Source organism: Falco rusticolus, chromosome 17 (genome assembly GCF_015220075.1).
Source record: "Falco rusticolus isolate bFalRus1 chromosome 17, bFalRus1.pri, whole genome shotgun sequence".
In the NCBI taxonomy this organism is placed as follows: domain Eukaryota; kingdom Metazoa; phylum Chordata; class Aves; order Falconiformes; family Falconidae; genus Falco; species Falco rusticolus.
In genome coordinates, this window is record NC_051203.1 from 650,770 (window position 1) to 674,815 (window position 24,046).

Genomic DNA, 24,046 nt, shown 5'->3' on the forward strand with positions numbered 1-24,046 from the left:
ACATGCCGTGTGTGGGGCTTTTAGTGGCAGAGGCTTCTGCAGTCTGCCCAGCTGAGAGCTAAACTTTGCTCGAGCAGGGTTTATTAAAGCGGGTTAACCCTAATGTGCCTAATGGGATTGCCGTGGAGTAGCTAAAGCAGAGATTAGCACAGTGGTTACGGCACTGGGCACCCCTGCTCTGGCAACAGGCAGTTCTGTCCTTCTCCTGCCCTGGCCCACAGCTTGTCTCCCACAGCTCCCTGAGCACCCAGCACGGTGCGTGGGGAAGCAGCCAGCAGGGTGGGCAGAGCTGCCCAGGCCTCCCCTCCCACCCGCTTGCCCATCTGCTGTCCGTCCCCAGACCCCCCTGCCTGCACCCAGCCCACTGAGCCAGCCACCCCGGCATTGCCCCTCCGGAGGGGCACAGAGCAGGGAGACCTCCCTGGGAAAGGACCCAGCCCAGGGCCCCAGAGTGCAGGCGGTGGCAATGTCCCAGGCAGTGACACTAGCTGGCGGACAGGCCAAGTCCTGGCCAGGGTGTGGGGGCTGGAGGGATGGGGCTGGTGGCTGAATTGGCAGCTTGTTCTCCTCTGAAGGCTCTTTTCTGCCCCTGCTCCCTCTGTTTCTCTTAGGAAAGTTTTATGTCCCTTGTGTCACAAGGAGCCTTTTCTTTGTCATCCTTCCCAAGCGTGCCGGGGAGGAGGCTGCGCTGGAGCACAGCCATCCCCAAAGGCAGCTCGGGGCTGGATCCCATGCTGGGCTGCAAGGTGCGTGCAGCAGTTCTGAGTGGCAGCCACGTCACAGCCCAGGATCTGTCCCTTGGCATGGGCTCGGCTCCTCAGGCTGTCTACCCCCTGGGGTTCACCCCTGGGCTGCCCCCCTCCATCCTCACCCTTAGGAAGAGGGGATGCTTTGCAGCCCCCGAGCATCTCCCCAGGGACACGTGGTACAGCCAGCTCTGCCCCAGTCCCTGGCATCCCCATGCTGCTGGTCCTGCAAGTGTCTCAAGGACGGCTCCCAAATTACAGAGCTTCTCTGCAGCCCAGTACATCCAGCAAAGGATCCATCCTCCTCTATTCCTATTTATCAGCCTGGTTTCAGCTCCCTGACCCCTAGTAGAGGCTGTGTCAGGGTGGGGAAACTGAGGAACAGAGCAGCAGCAGGACACCAGCACAGGCTGAAGGGTTTAATACCACCTGCCACCAATTATCCCAGGGGCACGGGGTGGAGTTTCATCCCCAGCAGGGATGTCTCAGCTGTGAGAGGTAAGAGAGAAGCAAGTTTACTCTGGTTTATAAAAGCCACCCCCAAATGCTTCAGAAACAGAGCAAAATGCTTGCAGAGCCATTAGCTGTTCTCTTTATACCATGGAAGAGCCAGAGGCTGGATCTTTCCAAAGCATTGCAGGGGAGCCAGGGGCTTCAGCCACTTGGTGTAGCGCCAGCACAGGGTCAGAAGGGCCAAGAGCCAGGGGGAGCAGCTGTTTCCAGCTCTGCTCAGGTGATGGATGGCTCCAAAATGGATCTGCTTTGGTGCTGGGGATGCTCCAGTGACCCCTTACAGGCAGAATGAGGACATGATATGAGGCTGGGGCTCCAGGTCCCTGTATTCATTTCTGGCTGCTAAAATGGCATGTGAGATGCATTTGGACACTGGGCCAAGGAAGTAGCTTGACCTCAGAGCATAACAGACGCCTCTTTGAAGGAGATGCCTTGAGGGATGTGCTGGGTTGTGTTTGTCCTGGGATGAAGGACACAGCTCAGCCAAGGCTGTTTAATTTTTCTTCAGTGTGAACACCCATGTCTCTGTAGATGGCTTAATCCGAAGGGATCAGAAACAACCTTGTCTCTGGGCTTAAAAGTCTTTAATTTAGGGGAAAACTTGTGTTCAGCTCCAGACCTGAGTTCTGGAGGTAGCTGGGATGAGCATCTTTCCCCTGGCTGGGAGACAAGCATCTCTGGCTGCTCAGGGAGGCCCAGTCCTGGCACTCAGGTAGCGCTGTGCCGCTCACAGCACTGCTGTGGCTTCTGCAAAATACCCCCTGGTGCTAAAATACCTTGTGTCTATTTGCTGCTTTCCACCACCACAGGATCCAGTGATCCCAAGCCAGTACCCGGGGAAGGGACAGGGCCAAAGACCCACCTGGCTGGAAGCTGCAAAATTAAAGCATTGGGTGCAAATGTCTGGCACTCACATTACCCGGGGGGCAAGTGGGAGCTGGTTCCCAAGAGCTGCTTTGTGGATATGGAGGCCTTGTGGCCAGGTTGCATTAAAGGAGAAAGTGTTTCCCTTTCGAGCTAATTGCAAAGGAGCCACCTGTGTCTATGTAGGTCAAGCCGTAACCCACTTTACCTGGGCAAAGCAGCGGCAGGGTGCCAGCGTGACACAGCGCGTGCTGGTCCCCTGCCACCACAGCACGTGGGGCATGTGCCAGGGGGGAGCCGGTCCTTGGGGACAGAGTTTGGATGGTCTAGAAATCAGTCTGGAGGCAAATGAAGAATTTGTTTTGAAGAAGAATGAGCCAGATCTCTCCCAGGAATGGTTTTAGTTTGCTCATGCTAATAAAATGATGGGATGAGTAGGAGGGCTGCTTGGTGCAGGAGCGGCTCCTCCTGGGGCTAATGGGGGGAAATTGGGACTTGGTGGGAGTTGCTTTGGTTTAGCCCTTCGGTGGCATCTGTGGGTACAGGGCCACATCCCAAGGGTCCAGCTGGTGTTATGGCCCAGGGGAGCAGGGCCGCATCCACATCTCCCCTGGCCCAGCCCCAGGAAAGCCCTCGGCATCTCTAAAGCAGGGGAAGCCTGAGGAGGGGTCCCCTATGCTTAGCTGGGTGCAACAGAGTGATGGATCTCCTCAGAGATCCCTGAGCTTTGTGCTGTGGAGGGGGGACAGCTCCAGACCCTGGCTCCCAGCAGGGATTGGCATCTCTTGGGAAACCTCAGCCCTGTGAGCACAAGAGGAGGACTGATTTTTTTGGTGCCTGATGTGGCAGCTTTGGCTTCTGCTGCACCGTGGTATCACAGAAAAGTGGCTGCTGATGGGCTCAGAGGGGAGAAATTGAAGTTGGGTCCAAAGAGAGAAATCCAAAGTGAATTGATTGGGAAAAAGGATCTATAAAACCTGGTTCCAGCCCTCATGCTAGATGCCTGATAGGCAGGAGGGGCTGAAGGGATGTTGCATGCTGTGATGATGCTCAGAGGGTGCTGGTGAAGGTAAGGTCACAGCATAAACCTAGATGAGTTTGTTTCACCTCTGAGCTGGTTGAAGAAGAGCCCGGAACCAGGTTTACAGAGGCCGTGGCAGATGATCTTCCTCCGCATTAGGAGAAAACCCAGCAGCAGCAGCCCTGGGGCTGGAGGTATTTGTGCAAGGGACCTCAAGGGTGAAATATGTGGGTTGGGGCCAGTGGTTTAACCACTCCTGTCCATGAGGCTGGAGCTTTGCTTGCTCTTGGCCCCATCCTAGGCATCCTCACATTTACTGGGAAGAAGGTCAGCACAACTGTGTTTGCACAAGGTATTTTGCAGCTCAATGCTGTGAACTGCTCTGCCCCCAGGCACAGCGATCCTGGGGCAAGGGACTGGGTTAAAGAGAGTGAAAAAAAAGTGAAAAATTGGGGTTTGTAAGTGTGGGTTGTGGGGCACAACCTGAGAAACGGGGGAAGGGCTGAGGAGAACTGGTTGTTGCTGATACTGACTGCGGGGTGGTCTGCAAAGGAGAGGTTGGGAGCATTGTACCCCCAGGGATGGTTGGTCTTCAGCTCTTGGCTGGTGCTGGGTGCTGAGCCCTGGCCACTGTGCTCCCTGGAATGGCCTTTGGTGCGAGGAAATCCCACGGGTGCAGGGGAAGCCCTGCAGGGCCCCTGCTGCCTGCCCCGCAGCACCTGTGGGTGCAGGCTGGTGCCAGCACAGGGCCCCTTGCTGGGGGCTGTGGCTGCCCACTGGAGCCGGGCCCAGACCTGTTTGCCAGCACGGGGGTGGCAGAGCCCCAGTGCATGTCTCCACCCCACCCCATGCGGTGGCTCGGGGATGGATCTGTCCCAGAGACCCCCCAGGCGCCTTGTCCCAGGGCTTCCTCCATCCACCGGTGCCATGACGTGGGGCCATGGCCACAGCGAGTGGAGGCAGAGACATCTCAGGACGCAGGGAGAGGGAACATCTCCCTGGCCATTTCAAAGGCTTCAGCAAGCGCAAGCCCAGAGCTGTGTGTGTCGGTTCCCTCTTCCCCTTGGCTAAAACTGTCTTGAAAAGGCCGTTGTAGCTGCTGGCTGGCACTGGAGTCAGCGCTGTGATGCCTAGATCTCGTTTGCTGCATCAGCCCTTCTCCCCGTGACCCACGGCTCTGTTGATCAAGTGATCCAGCTCATGTGGTTGGCAAAAGGTTATTTGGGTGTGTTCACCGGAGCGCTGCCTGTGGCAGGGACATGGCCCCCCACCCTGGGGGTGCTCACTGGGGGGGATATGGGGCAAGGCTTGGTCCTTGCAGACTTGCTGAAGCCCGAGGGGAGCAGGGCTCAGGGCAGCTGTAGGTTGGGGAAGAGGCAAAACAGGGCAGTTTGGGTCATTTTTGGACCTTGCTCATGCAACACCCTCCAGTGGGAGATGCAAAGGGTGCAGGGCTGAGGCTGGGTGCTGTTCCCATTGGGGTGATGGGAGCCACCCCCCTGTACCCCACGGCTTACCAAGAAACCTTCTCCAGCTCCGGAGAAGCTCTGTCTTGGTTGGGTGGGTTGAAAGGTGGCCAGACTGCTGGCCCCGGGCTGCAAAAAAAGCGACTTGTGTGCAGCCCTGTACCTGGGCAGCAGCGTTCCCCCATCCCGCTGGGAATGGCTTCAGTTGGCTCCAGCGTGGCTCTGAACGTGCTTGCTGGAGCTGCTGCACAAAGACCCACTTGTGCTCGCTGCGCCCACCCGGCTCCGAGCCAGCACCGGGGGAGAGGGACCCCCCTCGTGGACGGTGACCACGGATGGCCAGCCTGGAGCTGATAGTCTCCCCTAGGATGTTCAGGGACCCCAAAAAGCTTCTGTTTCCCTCCCCAGAGGTTCTCCTTCAAGGAGGCTGAGTGAAATGTGCTGGAGCAACCCATGAAATGTGCATCCCGGGAGATTTGTGGCATCCGGGGCCTGTTTGCCTTTTGGTTTGCTGCAGCTGTACTGGGACAAGGGGCAGAGGTTGGCACAGGTGCCCCTGGAGCCACATCTGCCCATCTTTCTAGAGACCACTCCAGCCCCTTGGAGAAAACCTTTTTGTTGTTTGAGCTTTGAGGATTTTTTCCTGGAGAGCTGCTAGCAGGAGGTGGTTGGAGATGGAGCTTTGCTCTACAGCTGATTTTCTTGCTGAGCTCTGCTCTACCAGCCCGGGCAAAGCCTGCCGGAGGGATGAGCTTCTCTACTCACTGTGACTGTGCTGATGTCCCTGTCACCAGTGGTGACAAAGACAGGCCTGCCTGCCCATGGGTACTTTGGGTGGGATGGGGTTGTGCGCCGAGTCCCTGTCCTCATCCACATGGAGTGAAATGTCAAGGCAAGGGGACACAGGGCACCGTCTGGGGGGTGGTGCCAGGGAGAGTCACCGTGGGGTGAGATGAGAGCAGGAGCGTGGAGAGGTGGGGTAGCTGGCACCATGTAGGCACATTTGGGTATGGGGAGGGCAGAGATGGGGCCCAGACACCAGCAACGGCCTGAGGGATGGAGTGACAGAGCTGGTCCTTGTGGCACTGGAAGGTGGTCTTGGGTGACCAGGAGATGGTCTTAGGTGGCCAGGAGTGGCCTTGGGTGTCTGGGAGATGGTTTTGAGCAGCCAGGAGTTGGTCCTGGATGACAAGGACACAGTCTCGGTTGACCAGGAGGTAGTTTTGGGGATCAGGAGAAGGTTTTGTGTGGCCAGGAGGGGCCCAGCCTGCCTGTGGTGCAACCCTACCTGGTGAGGGTCTGTGACCATGCAGCCTTGCTGCAGGGACCTGCCATAGGGACCTGGAGACACAGGGATGGGGTTGCATGGGGTCCCTGGGACCCATGTGCCTGTGGAGGGACATCATGTGTGTCCTCACCCTGGGTCATGGGATGCAGTGACCTCTTCCCAGTATAGGGACATTGAGCACCTATGGTCAATGGGGGCCAAGACCAGGGTCTGGTGTGGCTGAGGGGATGCAGATGCCCCCCATGCCTACCCCTTCGTCATGCCAGGCCCTGCTCAACCCTCCTCTCCCCCCACAGCCTCGCCGGCAGCCACCTTGCCAGGATGAACGGGACAGCCAATGTCAACCCTGCTGGCCGCAGCCACTACGTCTCCGCCATCCCGGTGCCCCGTGCTGTGGCCCATGGCAAGCCACACACTGCAGCCCCCCCAAGCATACCGGGGTCCCCCATTCCCCACAGGGCTCCATCCCCACAGCCAGGAAAGGCACCAACCCCCGGCCCCAAGACCCTCAAGCCCAAAGATGCTGGCAGAGCTGCCAGCCATGAGCTGTCCAAGGGCAGGGAGGGCAGCCCCGGCAGCCCCCACCGCAGGGGGCAGAAAGCCCTGGCAAGACCCCTGGTGTCCCCCGGGAGGTGGCCAGAGGCAGCAGGCTGTGGGAGGAGAGGGGCAGGCAGGGGTGGGGACCCCACCGGGCTGCCCAAAGCTCCCCCAACACAAGGCAGGGGTGGGGGGCGGCCGGGGAAGGGCATCAGAGCGGCCATAGTAGGGACAGGGGATGAGCCCCATGGCAGCTCGCAGGGCAGAGGCCCAGTATTTGGATCGGGGGCCATCAACTTCTCCTCGGGCCTGCCCCATAGCCACCCTGTCACCGCCACCGTGGCACCCTTCCAGTACCGGTGAGTCCCTGGGGATGGGGGGCATGGGGCTGTGGTGGGCATGGTGACGAGGGGCCACGTGGACAGGGGAAGCAGTTGGGCGCTGTGGGGTTGGCCGTGGGGAATGGTGGGGTTGGGTCTGGGGTGTCTGCCCTGGAAGGAGAGTTCCTGATGGGTTTGGGGTGCTGGGGGTTCCTGGAGCACCCACGGGAGGAGCCAGTGTGGGGCAGGGGATGGGCTCAATGGGGGACAGGGTGCCCTGGGACCCCCTCTGCCATGAAAATAGTGTTCCTAAACCCTGGCAGAGCCCAGGGTGCTGTATTCCTGTCTCCTGGAAGTCCCCAGCTGGCTGCTCCCCCACCCTCACTCCCCTCTGCCCGCAGGCTGCAGGACCAGGAGGAGGAGAGGGCCACGTCCCTGGGTGACAAGTGCTCTGATCCTGCGGAGGGACCTGACCCCAACTGCAAACCCAGAGGCCTGAGTGAGTCCAAAGGGGTTGCTGAGGATGGGGGTGTCTTGCTGGGGGGCTGCCATGATGGTGCCAGGGGGCTGAGGCTCATGCCGGAGCTCAGACCCCCATAGCCCCATGCTGGAATGAGAGCCAGGGTGGGAGGCTGGTGGCGTGGTGGGGGGAACCCCCACACTGGAGGTGCCCCAGCTCCCCAGGAGCAGCAGGGCTGCAGCTGCTGCATCTGGTGAGCCCCCCAGCCAAAAACCTTCCTCCAGCGGGGCGGCATCACCCGGGCGCAGGAGCTGTGTCAGCATCCCCCACAGTGGCTCTGGCACAGGGGGACCGTCCCCTCTGGTGCTGCTGCTGCGACATCGCCCTGCTTGGCTCCTTTCCCTCCTCTTCCCAGTTTCCCAGCGAGCTCCAGGAATGACCCATTTCCAGGGAGCCAGCAGAGAGCCGGCGCGGAGGCGGGTGCCGAGGCACCACTGGCTCCACACACCCGCCGCGGGGTCACTCCCTTTCTCGGGGGCCGAACAAACCCCAAGACGAGCTCCCCACTGCAGTGCCGGGGACACCCCGGTCCCCTCCGGTCTTGCTTTGGGGGGAGATTTTGGGGGGGCGGCTGCTGGAGAGGGTGCTGGGGCGGCGGTTGCCAGGGCAGCGGCAGCGGAGGATGGTGGGATGCTCCAGGGATGTGCAGGGAAGGGGAAAAAAACAGAGCCGGGAGCTTTGCCGAGTGATTTGAAGGGACAGAAGTCGGTCAGAGCCACGGTGGCTGCCGGCACAGCCCGGCTTTGCAGCGGGGTCCCAGCGCTGCTGCCACACAGCCAGAGGGTAGTGGTGTTCAGCACTGAGCCCCGATTTTGGAAGTGCTGAAACTGGCAGCGAGCAGGAGGATTTTCCGGGAGAAAGCGGGAGGGGAGCAGCAGGGCTGGCATGCTCCCAGCGCAGCTGCCCGCTTCCCTTGCGGGAGGTTTTGGGACGAGGCCGAGCGGGTTCAGTGCTGGGGAAGGGGCCGGATCCTTCCCCTTGCTCCTCGCCTCCCCCAGCCACCAGCCTCTGACACCTTCTGCAGCTCCATCGGGCCCAGCCAGAGGGGACAGGGGACACTGGAAGGCCCCAAGAGTCACCTTGCCAGCCCCAGAATGACATGACACCCCAGATTCGACCCCTGCAGTGGGCCCTACTCCCAGGCAATAGCCTTGTAACTTGGCGAGGACTGTAACAGCCCCCCAACCTCAGAGCAGCTTTGGGGTGCAGTGGGGTGCCCTGTGCACCCATCCCACACCAGCAGCACCTTTTGGTGCAGAACACCTTTTTTTGGCCACCTTTTGCTGTCCCATCCAGGCCGGGTTATTTTGGGGCTCTTCGGCATCACCACGGGCTGAACCCCAAAGCAGCGGGGCGGCCAGGCCAGCGTGGGGGACTGGGCTGGGGGGCTTGCGCCGCCCCTGGCCCTCCCAGCTCCGTATCGCGGCACATAGTGATGGGCTCTAATGCAATATTTTCTGGCGGTTGCCATGGCAGCCCGCGTGAGGTCACCAAATAGACTTAATTCACCCCTCCCAAGGGACGGGTAATTAATGAAAAATGATGATAACCAGATCCTGCTCCCCCTCTTTTTCTCCCCCCTTAATTCCCCCGGATCACTGGAGAGGCTCCGCTGGGTTTGGGGGCCGCCACAGCGTCCCTCGGGGGGCTCCCGGGGCCACCCCGGGTGAGGAAGTTTTGACGCCCCTGGGGCTGGGTGTGCGGTGTCGGGGCTGCGGGTGGGGGCCGCGGCGGGCGGGACGGGCTGCAGGGTGCTGGGCCCTGGCCCCCTGCCGGCTGCAGCCCCCTCCCAGCCAGCCCCCGGCCCGGCCCTGCCTGCAAGGGGCCGCGGGCCGGCGTGACGTGGGGGGCAGCGCCCCGGCACCGTGGGGTGCACGCAGCACCGGCTTCACCCCTCGCTCCCGGGGTCCCGCGGGGTCCCGCAGCCCGGGGGTTCCGCATCGCCCCGGGGTCCCGCAGCCCGGGCGTCCCGCGGGGTCCCGCTCCCCGTGCTCGGCGCTGCAGGTCCTCGCGCGCGGCGAGCGCCCCCGCCTCGCCCCGCCCCGCGGCGCGCGCCCCCTCCCCTCCCCTCCCCTCTCCTCTCCCCCTCCCCGCCGCGGGCGCGCGCGCCGCGCCCCGCCCCCTGCCCGCGCCAGCCGGGCGCGGAGGAGGGCGGGCCCTTTTTGTTTGCCCCTGACATTCCGCTGCTTCGCAGTGTCCCGCTGGCGGCGGAGCAGTGAGGTGGGGCCGTGCCGCTCAACCCCCCCCCCCCGCCCGCCCGCCCCGCCCCGCGCCGGTGGGGCGGGCGCTGAGGGCGCTTCTCTCTCTGTCTCGCCCGGTGTGTCCTCGGTGCCGCAACAGCAGCTCCCGGCGGGTTAAATGGTTGCAGCGCGGGGATGCTGGGGAGCAACCTCAAGAGCCTTCCCGACGTGGAGCTGGGCGAGGAGGAGCGAGGCTACCGGCGGGGCCCCGACGGCGGCGCGGTGATGCCGAAGCGGGCGAAGGCGACGGCGGCGGCGGCGGGCCCGCGGGGCGCGGAGCTGCGCGTCTTCAAGGCGAGCAGCGCGGAGGGGCGGCTGCCGGCCGGCTCCAACCTGCGCAAGCAGAAGTCGCTCACCAACCTGGCCTTCCTCACCGATGCCGAGAAGAAGCGGCAGCTCTACGAGCCCCGCTGGAGCGACGACATGGCCAAGGCGGCGGCACCGGGGGCGGCGGCGGGCGGCGGGGGCCGGGGCGGCGGCGGCCCCCGCGGCCGGGAGGCGCCCGCCATGTCGCGGAGCCTGTCCCGCTCCGAGCACTCGCTGCTGCCGCCGCGCCCCGCCGGCCCCGGCAAGCCGCCGCCCGCCGGCAAGCCCAGCCGCATCCCCCGCGGGCCCTACGCCGAGGTGAAGCCCCTCAGCAAGGCCCCCGAGGCGGGCGGGGGCGGCAAGTGCGACGACGAGCTGCTGGGCGGGAAGGGGCCGGCGGTGGCGGCGGGCGCCGAGGAGAAGCCCTACCTGAAGGTGGACCCCGAGCTGGTGGTGACGGTGCTGGGCGACCTGGAGCAGCTGCTTTTCAGCCAGATGCTGGGTGAGTGCGGCCCGCCGGCCCGGGGTGGGTGATGGCGGGGTCCGCACCCGCGGAGGAGCCGCTGGAGGCCGCGGCGTGTCCCTGGGGCTGCGGCGACGGGACGGCGGGCCCGCGGCCGGCCCGGCCTCGCCGGGGGGAAGGCGCCATCTGCCCACCCGACGGCCTCCTCCCGCCTCGGCCGCGGCCTCCTCGCCAGGAGCAATGGCAGCTGGTGGCTGGGCTCGTCCTCCCCGCGGTGTTCGGCCCCCTTGTCGCTGCACCCTGCCGAGGACGAGGGAGGCTGCCCGAGGGAGGCTGCCCGGCCGGGTGCTGCGGCCGCCCGCCGCCACCGGGGAGGCTCGTCCCCCGGGCTGACCGCGGCTGCTGCTGCGCCTGGGCTCTGGGCCGGAGGCTTGGCACCCAGAGCTGCTCCGGGGCCCGGGGCCCTGGCTGAGGAGGGCACTGAGGGTGCTGCCGTGGGGTTTGCGCGAGTCACTTCCAGACCGTGGCTGCCTGCGTTTTGCTGGCCTGGTGGGTTTGGTCCCGGAGCCTGCGTGGTCAGGAGCGCGTTGTGTGCATGGTGGGTTTCCATCTGAGCAAGGAGTGCCGGCCCCTGGCGATGGCTGTCTCTGATCTTGGGACCCACTGCCCCGCTGGTGGCCTGCGGCGCCGGGTCTTGCCACAGGCATGCCCAGCCCGTGTGTTCCCCTCGTGGCCACGTGCTGATCTCGAAGCTGCGGGAGCCCCCTGCTTCCTGCCGAAGCCCACTCTGCCCCGTGTCCCGACTGGCAGCGCCCGTGGGCTTGGCTGGGCCAGGGCCATGGGGGGCGTGTGGCTCCAAAGAGCTGGTTTGGTCTGGCAAACTGGTGTGAGAAGGTGGCAAACGAGCTCTGCACAGCCATCCCGGTGCTCCCGGTGTCCAGGCTCGCTGAGTTTAAAGCCCTGGTCGTTGGTGGCGGGGTGAGCAGTGCTACAGGCAGGGCTGGGAGCCCTGGTGTGTCAAGTCCTTTCAAGTTCCCTGCCTGGGACCCCCTTTTAGGTGGCCAGGAACTTCTCTGGTGCTTGGAGAGCTGGCTTTAGATGCCTTCGCAGCTGCTTTATGCGCAGAGCTCTGCCGTGGGGAGAAAGGGGGGAGATTTGCTCCGGCTGTGGGGGAGGTTTGGAGAGGTGGAGCGAGCTGGACTATGTGCTGGAGTCAGGCACTTGGCAAACGCAGCTTTACGAGTCCGATACCCTGCTGCTGCAGGAGCCTTAGGGGTGTCGCAGCCCCTGCTCCAGTGCAGCGCTCTGGCACCATGTGCACTGGTGGGCACTGGCACACAGGCGTGGAGCCTCCCAGACTGTGGCCCTCAGTCCCCTGGCTGTGCACAGCCAAGGGAACAGCAGCGGTGGTGTGCACCCTGCCTGATCCTCTCCCTGACAGGGGTCTCCCCCAGCTGCTGGAGCATCGTGGGGCCTGCTGGGGCTGCACAAGCAGCTCATGGAAAGCCACAGGGCAAGCTCAAGCTGTGGGCAGGCAGACCGTGGGGATGAGCAGGCTGGACATGTGAGGTCAGCCTCGCAGCAGGGGCTGTGGGGGCTCAGGCTGCTCTGGTGGTCCTGCAGCTGGGCATGTGAACATCCATCCTCAGCTCTAATGCCGCGGTAACACCGGATGCCATGGGAGCAGGACAGGATTGTGGGAGGATTTGTCCCTTATGGGACTAACAGATCTCCACCTCCTAGTGCTGGCATGCCTGGGATATCTCAGTGTCCCCCTGTGATGCTCTGCTCTTAGATGGGAGTTTCCTCAGCACCCCCAAGAGAAATTCTTGCACCTTTCTTGAGGGTGCAGGACTGGCACATGTAGGAGTGACTCCTGGTTTGTAGCAGTTGCTGGAGTACCAGAGATCCTGCCTGCAGGACAGGGACTTGTACGCATGCTGAGGAAGACCATGGGTTGCAGAAGTGCCCCCAACACCTGCTTTGGTTTCTGGGATGGTTGCCTAGCCCCCCCCTGCCTGCATCAAGACCTGCTTCAGGGACACAGGGCTGACCTTGACCTTGGGAGGTGTGGAACATCCCTTTGGACTGCAACATACCATCTGAAAGCTTGGTCAGCTGGCCCGTGAGGACCAAACTCTACTGAATCTGTCCTCTTAACCCCCTGCTCTGTGTGTTTGCTGAAATAGATAAAGTTTCCAAGATGTATGGACTATTGAGTTTCTTGTGGTGGGGACTAGAGGACTGGTTGTCCAGTGTCAGTGGAGACAGTGCCTGGGATGGACAGGGCAGAAGCTTAACCCTGCTGAAATGTCGCTTTCCTTCCATAGAGCTCACTCACGTTCATGGGAGTTGTGCTCTTGAGTCAACCTACTTAACCAAGTCAACCATGACCTGGCACATCCTTGACAGCCTGTGTCGTGGGCATGCCAAGAGGAGCTTGGGGATGTGCAGAGGAGGGAGCAGTGTGACAGTGGTGGTGGCCACTCCATCACTTCTTATGTGCCAGTGGCAGAACTGTGGCTGGGGGTGTGTGAGCCTGGACACATGCTGAGCTTCTGGTCCTGATGCTTTTGCTTGCGGTCTGGTGCGATCCAGGCAGATGAAACCTTCTCCAGGGGTGACAGTGCCTTCCACAGCCTGGCTTCTCAAGGCATAGGTTGTTCCTGTGGTTGGGATAGACCCAGAACGGACAGGATCCCGCTTGCTCAGGAGAAGGTCTTTCTCCTGGTTGCTGCAGGAGGTGCTTGGGAGGGAGGGAAGGTTTCTCTGCTGTTTTCATGGATTCCTTTGGCAAGTGAAACATCAGTCAGAGCTGTTGGCTATGTCTGCTGGAGGACACCTTATCCAGAGTGGCACAAGAAGACTCGCAAGCTTAGTTTGTGCTGGGAAGGAAAAGGCAGGAGCTGCAGGGACTTTCAGCCTCTGCACATCTTGTTCTTGAGCTGTTGACCTGTGTTGAGAAGCCTGTGCTGCTTCTGCCTAACCTGAGCTCCCTGCTCCGTCAGACGCCATGGCTTGCAGAGACCTTGTGCGTCTTTGGCCTGCACACCTGAGTTCTCATCTCCACCTCATGCTTCTCCTGCCAGAAGCACTCCCAAGCCTCTGCTGGCCAAAAATTTAGTAGCGGCCAAATTTTACCTCTCATTCGGTTGCTGCCGCTGTGTCATCTGTTTGATGGCACCGAAGCCTTTGTAGAGCTGCTGGAAACATAACCACGTTTAAAGCAGAGCAGCCTGCGCAAGATGGGAGAGGTCACTGGGACACAGCAACCACATGTGCTTTGTAGAGGCTATTTCCATCATCCAAATTATACATTTCGCATCAACCAAAGACTGAGGCTTCTCATCAAAGCTGGCTGGCAGCTGGGGTTGCTAATTACACCAGGGCCTGGCCATGGGATGAAGGGTATGGAGGGCATGTGGCCAGCGTGGTGGAAGAGCTGGCTGTACAAAGCTCGCCGTGCTCATCTCTACGTGCAGGTGCAGAGGCGCATACAGGCTGCATGCGAGTTCGTTAGCACTGGCACGTGGTGCCCAGCATGATTGCTGCACTTACCTAGAGGTCCCCAGAGCACCTCCGAGAACCTGCAGCTACTTTCTGCAGCCGTTTCGTTGGCCATCTCTTGCTGTGTAAGGTGCCTCTTAAGTGGCTGCTAATTCACATAAGTGAGTAAGTGGTGGGTGTTGCACAGGCCAGAGCCCAGGCGGACACATGTGTGATCCTGGGGAGATGGTGTTCCCTGAAATGCTCACTGCAGGAGTCTCTGCAGCCCTGCCAAACTCTGCAGCTGCAGGTATAAGCTGTCTCAGTCCTGCAGCCCTTGGCTGGCACTGGGTGGGCAATGCCACCCTTCCCCACATGGCTCAGCAGGGATGTCCTCGCTGGGCAGCATGTGTACCTGGAGACCCAGCACCTCCATGGAGCTGACAGGCAGGCAGGACAGACCCCGGCTATGCTCAGGCTGGCTGGGCAGCGGGTGCCAGCAGCCCGTCGGTGGGGAGGAGAGCCAAGGGGCTGGTACAGACAGATGGGCTCCTTGAAGGGCAGGAGCTTCACGTTGCATCTGACTGGTCTGTTTAGAAAAGAAACCATAGCGCAGGAGATGCTTGGCTGCTGTCTGACGCCCCATGTGAGCACATTCCCAGCTCTGGTGGGGATGGTCTCACCAAGGTATCCCTTCCCAAGAAGATCCCCTCCTGATGACCGTCCTTGCTGGCCAGGCATGTGCTATGGGATTAAAAGGAACACCTCTGCCCCATGGCGTTCCTGGCTGCTTAATTAAGCGCTAATAGGCCCGTTGCAGCACTGTGCAGCAGTAGCCAGGCTCCCTGGCAGGAGACCATAAGGAGGTCAGAGACCAAATAGCTCTTCACAGTGATGGGAGTGGGTTATTGCCTCATAAAGCAGTGCGGCTGTCCTGATATCACTGTCACGCTAACGTTATGCCTCTTTTAAGGCCCTTGTGTGACAGTACTCATGTGACAAGGTCATTGCAGAGGGGATTTACTTCTTTTTGGCTGCGGAGCTGGACTCCTGTATTTGGGCTAGAGGTGAGGAGAAAGAGGAGACACATGCAGTGGTGTTGCTCCTTCCAGCCAGCTCCCAGGAAATGACAGTGAGTGGTAGATGTCTCCTCTTTTTTTCTCTGGCTGAGATGGCTGCAGTGACTGGATAGAAGGTCTGGAAACGTGGCCTGAGGGCCCCAGAGCTTTCTGCTGAAGCTGTTTGGGTTGTGCCATGTTCCCAGTGATAATGGCAGCACAGAGAAAGTGCTAAAAAACCACCCAATAATCCAGATTTGTCTTTCAAAATTTCCCATGTAAAAGTAGCAGAGCAGACACTTGAAGACAAAAATATTTGGGGATGCACTGCTGAAACAAATTTCTCCCCCAAAGAACCTGAAGACTGCTGTTCAAATGGGGCTTTCCCAGTGACTGCCTGGATTTTGCCCCCAAATCTAACATTTGTTCATTGAGAAATATGTAAATGCATACAAAATTGTGTGTGATTCTGGAAATGCTATTTGGGATCTGCTGGTGGGATGTGACCACAGTGGCGCCTGGGTGATGTGTCCTCAAGGCCTTGCTGTCCCCTGAGAGCAACTGCTGAGGGCTCCTGGGATGGTTTGCTTCTGCAGACACACACTTGTGGGTCCTGCTCTGTCCAGGTGCCTTGTGAGCAATGTGCTTCCAGCTTGGGTGGCACTTGGGGAACTGTGGCAGTTCAGGGTCCTTCTAGAGAGTCCCTTTCTGATGCCCCCTGTCCCCAGCTTTGCATATTTAGCTTCTTATGCTGTGGCAAGTGCCCCCTCTGCCATTGTCCTGGTATGTCCATTTGGGTTACCAGCTCATTGCCTTCCTATGCAGCTTCTTGTGGTGCCAGACAACAATTTCACTCGTCCTCCTTGCACACTCTTGCTCGAGCATTTGACCACAGCACTTGGCTGATGCTTGTGCCTGCTGCCTGGGGGAGGATTTGTTCCCGTTCAGTGTGGAGCCAGAGCGTGCACCCTCTGAGGTGAGCAACCTGTGGGTGACACAACCTGTGAGTGACCCACCTGCCGTGGCCAGCGTGTGTCTCCCAGCTTGCCTGGCTGAGCCGTGGTCCTGCTGGGGGTGACCACGTGGTTTTCTGTAGGGTTGTGGCCTCAGGGTCAGCCCATACCGCTCACCTGGCTCTGTGGTGTCAGGTGGTCTGCTGACACATCCTCCAAATTGGTCACTTGTCTAGTCCAGAGCATCCTTTGTGGCACTTGGTGCCCTGCGTGTGCGGTGGCAGCAGCGTCCTGGGGCCGTGCGTGTGTGCAGTGTTCCTGGGGCCGGTGGCAGCTGCAGTTAGAGCCCAGCAGTGAAGCTGCTGAGTCTGGATCCACTGGCTGGGTGGAGCGGGGATGGCTTCATCCTTCGGGGCAGCTTAGTCCTCTCTAGACTTCACACCTTGAGGGTGTCCTGCAGGGCTGTGGGAGATCAGATACAGTTCTGCCATGTCCCCTGCCCTGCAAAGTCACGTCCTCTGGGCGCCCGGAGCAGCTCTCCCGGGGGAGCCAGGGGAGGGGTTGCCGGTTCTCCGGCTGTGAGGCAGTGAGCTGGGGAAGGCAGAGCCTGTGTGAGGTGAGGAGCCCAGCCAGGGAGGCTGGGTGCTGCCTCGTGGTGGGGCGAAGGGGGAGCAGGGCTTTCCCACGCTGCTGCATTGCAGCTCAGAGCCGGGGAGCTGAGCGCGGAGGGGAGCTGGGAAGGCAGGGGATGCTGCATTGCAGGGCTGAGATTAGAAGCTTGTGCAAATGGAGATGTGCCTGTGTCAAGGCGGGTGTGACACTAAATAGCAGTGCCCAGCGCACCCGCTGATCTGCTTGTCTTTCCTCTAATCCTTTTCTTCCACATTTTGTTTTGCTCAAGCATTTCTTTCATTCCTTATGCTGTTATTTGTCTTCTCCAATTGAGGCAGTAATGTATTTTTTATTAATTCAGGAGAAGGGCTGAGATTCATCTCCTGCTGAAGGAGCTGCTGGAATCTGCGTAGGAGAGCTTAGCTCAAGCACAGTGTGGCTGGGCAGGACCTTTTCCTCGCTCCTGGGAGCAGCCTTGCAGCAGGGAGGCGGCTTGAGAGCCTTGTGGCCGCAGCGTGGGGGCCAGCACAGCGTGTGAGCTCCTTGGAGGCGCTGCATGGGCAGACCGTGGGCAGGTGTGTGCCCCTGCACTGCCCAGCGACACGCAGGCGCACCCTGCAGCAGGGACGTGTGCCTCCACCTTCGTGAGCATGTGAGTGTGCCAGTGCTGTAGGGAGCACACGGTTTTCCCCAGCTACCTGGTGTAGGCATCGGTGATTCTTACTCACTCCACATCCCTCTTTGGTTTCATGTCAGCCGTGTTATCCCTGTGCTAGAGCGCTCTTGGTCATCAAGAGGCAAGTGCCTTGCAGCCCTCCCCTGGCTAATGTACCTGCAAGGTGTGAAGCATCCCCCTGAAATTACAGAAGGATTTTGTGGCAAATCCAGGAATTAGTTTCTGAAGATGTAAAGGCAGGGCTGCTCTGTCCTTGTGTTTCCCCCAGGCTGAATCTTGTGCAGTGGCAGTGCAGGTAAGGAGAGGATGGTGAGCTGGCTAGGAGTGACCTACTAAAGGGGACACAGGAGGTGACTTTTAGTCAGGAACTGAAACTGAGGGTTTTGTGCCATGCTCATGAAGCTGCAGTTCCCTCGGCAGGTTGCAAGCCTGACTCACAGCCGCAGGTGACGCGGTGGGAGGGCTGGGCTCCGTGCCAGCTCTGTTGGCTCACCAGCCAGTCAGCTGGGTTCGGCTGTGGGTTGGGAACCTCTCCTGCTCAGTGAGCTGGAAGGATGGCTCGTGGCTGAGGTCCTCTACAGCTCCTTGAAGCTGCTGGAGGTTGTAGTTGTTCTTGTGTGACCCAGGAAAATGGGAAGAGCCATGCTGTGGGTGCTGAAGCCTGTGGTGTGTGAGCTGGAGGAGAATGTTGGAACTGCAGTATGGCAGAGGGGCAGCGCTGTGCCTTTAGTACCAGGGAAGGGCTGAACTGCTTCTATGTCTCGTGCCAGCCTGCGTGATTGGGATGTGGGGTTGCTGCTCGTCCCACCTCTGCATATCTTGTGTAAGGTTGTTTCACCAAGCGTGACAAAGCTGGCAATGAGACAAGCTGCAACCAGACAAGCTTCTTCAGTAGCGCCCTTAGGAAGCATACAGTCTTGGCCAAACCCAGTCCTTACTGGCTCTGCTGGGAGCTCAGACTGGCTAAAGCTGAGCTTTTGAGAAGTTTAGACCTCTATGTTTTTTCAGTGGGACTGAAGTGTCCCCAGCACCGGCACTGCCCCAGCCACTGCGCTGAGCAGCCTGACTCCCGATTCAGTGAGCAGCCGTGAAGCACGTTCAAAGCTGCGACTCAGGTACGCTCTGTTGTCAGCTATTTATAGCTGTGTGAGCTTTCAGCGTAGCTGTGGACTGAGAATAACTCGCTGATGAGACACTTCTCAAAATCACACGTCTGTTGCCCATGCGCAGCATCGTCGTCTCAGGCTTCTCACATGTCAGTGTAGGGTATGTCTTGGTCCCGTGCCAGCCTGGATTGACACAAAAAGGAGTTTACCCTGATGTTTTTTCTAGGCTGGGGGGGGTCTGCTGGTTTGTCGAGGCACGGCTGCACGGTTGTGTCCTCAGCAGGACACCATCAGCCTTTTGCGGGGAGCATGGTGGTGACCCCTGCATGTGTGGGCACAGTTCGGGCTCTGTAAAACCCACCCCATGGAGAGCAGCCCTTCCCTTTCACAGCCCAGTGTATGGGGAGATGTGGATGCTGGCAGGGAGGGATGTGCTTGAGGAGCAAGGCAAAGGAACCTGCTGTTCAGGCTGGGACCTGCGATGTTGAAACTCATCTCTTAATGAACCCTTCGGGCTGGAAGCGTTAGATGCTGTTGGGGTGTTTCCAGTTTTCTTTATCTCTGACTTGGTATTATATTTCCATGCTGATGCAAACAAGTGGAAGAATAGATAGCAGCTAATTCGCATCGATTGCTGTGGTGCGGGAGCTCCCCGAGGTGAGCCGGGGCTAGCAGAAAACATGCTGCAGGTCATTTGATGGGACGAGCGTGTCCCTCCCCGGCTGGTTCTCAGTGTGGTGCCATGGGGGACACGTCAGCCTCACAGGCACCTGGTCCCACATCCCGAGGCTTCTCCCAGCCTTGGTGTTTCAGCGGCTGGAGGCAGCTTTGCCATGACGAAGCATCGTGACCAAGCCTGGTGGCAGTGGAGCTGGGCAAGGCAGGGGTGTTCCGGCAGGCTCCAAGGTGGAAGTGCTGCTTTGAGGGAGGGGACACAACTGGGTCCCCCTCCATGTTCAAAGCAAGAGGAGAGGCGTTTTACAGATTGTGTCTAGGACCTGAGACCGTCTGGCTCTGCCAGTGGAGAATCAGTGGGGACAGACCATGGGCTTTTCTTTGGTGCCTCTCCAACCGCTGGGCATGCTGGAAGATGGTTACCCTGCACTCCTGTGTCTCCCATGGACCCCGCGTTCATTTAAGAAAAGTAAAAAAACCCTTCCAGGCGATCGGAGTCACCCTGGACAGACCATGCATTGCCCCTTGGGATGGGCAGCAACGAGGGGTCCTGGGAGCAGAGGGACCTGTTGGTTCCTGGTAGTGGTAGTTTCTCTCCCAAATAACATGCATGTAGACTGGCGTGGGGTTAAAATCCTGCTCAGTCTGGAGAATGTGTTGTGTGATCACTGGCCAAGGGGAAGCACCAGCATTTGCCTGACTCCCAGCCGCAGACCTAAGTCTTTTGTGCCTCAGGCTGCATGTAGCTGGGGGCTCACAGATCATCCAGATCATCAGTGGTTGTCTTTTGGCAAATTCCATTTTGATGGCTCACCCTGGGTTGATTTGAGGCTGGATATATCACTGTCTGGGCCTCCTGGCTCCCACTGTGGTTAAGTGCACCCAAAAGCTTGCTGCATCGTGACCCCATGGGGAGCAGCAGCAGCCAGGACTAACCCCAGACCTCCTGTTGTGACTGGGCAGTGAGGGCTCCTGCCCTGCGTGGCCTCAGCCTTTCTCCCCAGGACCCTGCCTTGTGTTGGAGCACAAGGGGCACGGCCTGTCGCGCCACATCCCCAGCCAGCACAGCTGCAAGGGAGCCCTTACAGCCTGACAGAGCTACGGCCGCAGGTTCAGGTTTACCTCCGAGACCAGAATGTCCCCCCGTGGTTTCAGGGATGCGGGAGGGACAGAGCTGGTGTCTTTCAGCACTTCAAGCTGAGCTCAGCAGCAGTTTGGGGACTGATTTACCAGCAAATCAAGACCCTCCTTCCATACAGGCAAGAACATCTGGAAGAGGGTAGATTGCTCAGGCAGCAGCACCTTCAGCCATCTCATTTTCATTTTCCTGAACCCTTTTAGCTGTGCTTTTGCTGCGCTGTGCCAAACGGCGTCCCGGTGCTGCTAGAGCACTAATATCCATCATCCGGCCGCGGTCTGCAGAGCGCTCAGAAATTTTGTGCTATTTTCAGTTAGTTTTCCAAGTTGAGCTTATTGGCTCATGGGCATCTGCTTCCAGATGGAGAACATGTGGCCAGTTCCTGCAAGGGGAGGGGAACAGCCCTGCTCATAAAGCAGCATGGGGGATGAGTGAGGGAATCTCTTCCTGGAGCCTGCAAGATGCTTTTTGGGGCTGTGCAGCGCGGGGCCTGGAGGGTGGGATTTTAAAGCTGTCTGAAAACCCTCTGAAAGCAGAACTTGCGTGGCAGTGTTGCTTGTGGTGGGAGGTCACCTCCACTCACATAGCTTATTAGTCCTGGGGAAAGTACAGTAACCTGGGGGCAGGATTAAATCTCAGCTCAGTTGCTGTTTGTACTGCTGTGTGCTTCCCACCCCTGCTTACTTTTGAAAGTGAAGAGCAAGTAATAAATTTTTCCGGGGTGATTTCCTCAGCAAATAGTCATTGTGCTAAACCTGGTGAAACTGCTGAGGTTCCTGGAAACCTCCCTGCCTTGAACAGGCTGCATGAGCACTTGCAAAATGTAATGGCACGCAAGGAGGAGAGAAACCCAGAGCTCCAAATCAAAAGTAAATTTGCAAAGCAGCTTTTCCAGCCTCGCATTCCCGAGTGGAGCATGTTAATGCGTACAACACTACTGTGCTGCTTTCCAAAACCAGCCATGCTGCAGCAGTGACCAGCGGGGCGAAGCCATGTTCCCTTTGCTCTGTTCTCTGTTCACTCATTGTTGCGTTCAGGGGGCAGAGGTGCTGATTTTTTTTTTGTTGCTAAGATTCTCATTCCCTTTGTGGGAATAAAGCAAATATTATTTGGTTGAGATTTTCTATAGCTTCAAAGACAAATCAAATCTGGGTTGCCAGCTTCTTTTTGTATTGCAAGAGATGCCTGTTTTCCATCCCAAACCATCCATGTTTTGCAGCTCAATAGCACATCCTAGACAATGGCTTTAGAAATCAGACGCCTGCGTTTTGGACCCACAGTGCTGAGGCAACGCCAAGCGACACACAGGGTGCCAGAATTCATGCACATGGGGAGAGAGAAGGAGGAAGAAAAACTTGCTCCGATGGGATGTTTCCAAGGAGATCATGGTAATGATCTTCCATTTCTATATAGCTTTTCATCCCCTTGCGGAGTGTTCTTGCTCGTAAGGAGATGTTACGTGTATCCTGTGTGGAGCGTGCAGCAGCTGTCCTTAAAATGCACACTGTAGTGGGGAAGCTCTGGAGCTGCGGCATGGGATTACCCTGGGGTGGGAGTGACCCCTGAAATGGCAGGGACACAGCATGTCCCTGCCCCTTTGGTAGCACCCTGTGTTTGGTGTCTGCAGCCGCAGGGCACGGTGCACTGGTGTAGGGGGTGACCTTGCCGCTGCGTAACAGTATCTGGGTATGTCTCAATCCTTCCCCAAATCAGTGTTGTATGTGGGACATGTGTAACATCAACTGGTGTCCAGCTCAGAGCCGTGCCATGGCTGGACATGCTCTGGCATTGGGCTTGTTGGAGGGAGAGCCTTGTTAACGAGCTGTTTGGTACTCCTCGAGCTCAGCTGGGAGCCACAGCTGGGTTTTATGGTCAGTGCCGGAGCAGGCTGTCCCACCCCAACATGCAGCATGGTTTTCCTGGCTCATTCATTCCTTTTTCCCCGATTGAGGCTGGCTGCCGTTAGTCCACAGAGGATTGCAGGGCTCGGCGGAGGGTCAGTGAGGCTGTATCCGCTGCCGGGGGTGTGCAGGAGGTTGGATAATACATGATATTCCCTTGTCTTTCTGAGTGCCTCTAGCTTTCCAAGAGGAAGGAGGCAAGTCTGGAGCTCTGCTTATCCCCTGTGCCGAGATGGGTTTGCAAAAGCCACAGTTTCTTCCGCCTTTTTTTTTTTTTTTTTTCCCCTCCTTCCCTCTTTTCCTGCCTCAGATTTTTTCCCTGACCTGATGAATTTTTAAACAAAAACATGGTAAGGACAGAACAGGAGAAGAGGGGGGGAAACCCAGGAGAGGACATGGGGGGGAAGAAGACCTGTTTTCAAAAGCAAAGTGATTTCAAGTGGAAGTGAAAGTTTAGGGTGTGTTTTTAATTTTAAAATTCCAACTAATTTTAAGTCACTTTATTGACAACAGGAAATACCTTTCCTAATGTTCTTTTTAATAAACCCCAGTTTTACAAGTAGAAGCTGTTGGTTGAAAAATAGCAGGGAAATGTGGAAGTAAAGGCAACCGCTGTGCCCTTTAATTCCTCCCTCGCCTTGGCAGGGGTCAGTGCTCCCTGGAAGTGGGGGGCTGAGGCCTGGGTGTGGGACAGGCTGCCCCACAGATACCTCTGGGTTCTTGCCCATCTGTCTGTGGGGGATGGCAGGATTGGTCACTTGTAGGTGGTGGCTTTGCCTGTGGACAGGTGTGGTTCCTTGCCCATTCGTGCAGGGCAGTGAGCAGAGGCAGGGCTTTGGATGCAGTGGGTCAGGATTTGGCCCAAATCAGAGCCCTCCGGCTCTTTGGCCAGCTGGAGGACTGTCTGCTTAACACTGAAGAAGGTGAAGGAGGCAAGAGGGAGCATGGGGATGGAGGAGGGAGGTGGGGGCAGGTGAGTCGGCTGGCTTGCACAGCATGTGTTGGGTTTGTGCCTGGCACTGCTGCCAGGTGCTTCTGACCTGCAAAAGTAATCTGGAGAGTTTGACTCCGTGATGTAGCTGTGAGATACCATGGACGCCTTTCTGTGCCGTGCTTCATCCCCTGCCGTGTCCCACCAATGCAGAGACTAGAGCTGAGTGCCTGCGTTGGAGACGGGCTGCTCCTGCTGCTGCTCTCAGCTGGGTTGGGCTGGTTTCTCACAGCCGTCGGCTTGTCAGGTAGATTGGGTGTTGTTAGAAAAACAGCTTAAATCAGTCGCCTTTAAATTTTGTAGAGCAGAGAGATTTCCTAACAGATCTCATTGTATTTCATACTGGAGCAGAAAAAGAAACATTTTATGATCATTTTTTCAATGACTTTCCAATTCTTTTTTTTCTTGGTAAACTGTCTGCAATCACTTACAGTGTTCCTGAAGGGATTAATTACTCGCTAGAGCTCATTGTGTGTATTTCATATTCAGAACTGTTGGATGTGATGCCTGGCTTGGATCGAGCGAGGGGTCACATGGCGTTTCTTTTTTCATCCTTTTTCCCCTGTTCTGTTTTATCTGTCAGGCTCCTGGTGTGAGCACTCCCAGTTGCCGATTCGGTGGTCGCTCAGTCGGTGCGCTGCACGTGATCACAGCTGACTTCCCTGCTCTGCCCTCCTTTGTCAGGGGGAAGCGTAGCCAGAAGAAGACAAATCACTTCCTTGTTTGAGTGACTTTTGGCTGATGCTTTCCCCCAAGCTGTAGTATTGGCTCGGCTTTTCCTGCAGCGGTTGTGGCTCTGGGCTGTGCATCGTCAGTGCTTGGACAGGCCCCCAGAGCAAATGTGGGGGGAAGAGCTCAAAGCACATTGCAGTGCTGCTTCCCACGGTGGAGAGGGCTTCTCCAGCACAGGCAGCCGTTGTACAGAGGTGGGATATCTTAGAGGGGATAATACCCAGCGACAGTGCTGCCGGAGATCCCACCGTGCCATTCTCAGAGGGTCACATCCCCACGAGGGTGCTGCCTGCAGGACAGCCCTGTGCTTGGCACTTCGGCGGCATGGGGAATGGCATTGTCTCCAGCTTGGTGGGAGGGGATCCCAAACTGTCCAAGCGGGGTGTGTAACTCGGCATGTTCTCAGCGTGCTTAAATGGTTCCTGCAGCATGCA

At 58.6% G+C, this 24,046-nt stretch overlaps 1 protein-coding gene across 4 annotated transcripts in view; it reads left to right on the plus strand.

The window, feature by feature from the left end:
- The first annotated feature begins 5,882 nt into the window (after nucleotides 1-5,882).
- The window catches only part of NAV1 (neuron navigator 1), a 63,337-nt gene continuing 45,173 nt past the window's right edge, over nucleotides 5,883-24,046 (plus strand). For 2 of the 4 annotated variants that reach the window (XM_037410619.1, XM_037410621.1), the window contains exons 1-3: nucleotides 5,883-6,794; nucleotides 7,157-7,254; nucleotides 9,616-10,323. In XM_037410619.1, coding sequence (XP_037266516.1) covers nucleotides 6,082-6,794; nucleotides 7,157-7,254; nucleotides 9,616-10,323 — 1,519 coding nt within the window. In that variant the 5' untranslated portion in view covers nucleotides 5,883-6,081. The remainder of the gene's footprint in view (nucleotides 6,795-7,156; nucleotides 7,255-9,615; nucleotides 10,324-24,046) is intronic. The other 2 variants (XM_037410620.1, XM_037410622.1) reach the window with 2 other exon arrangements.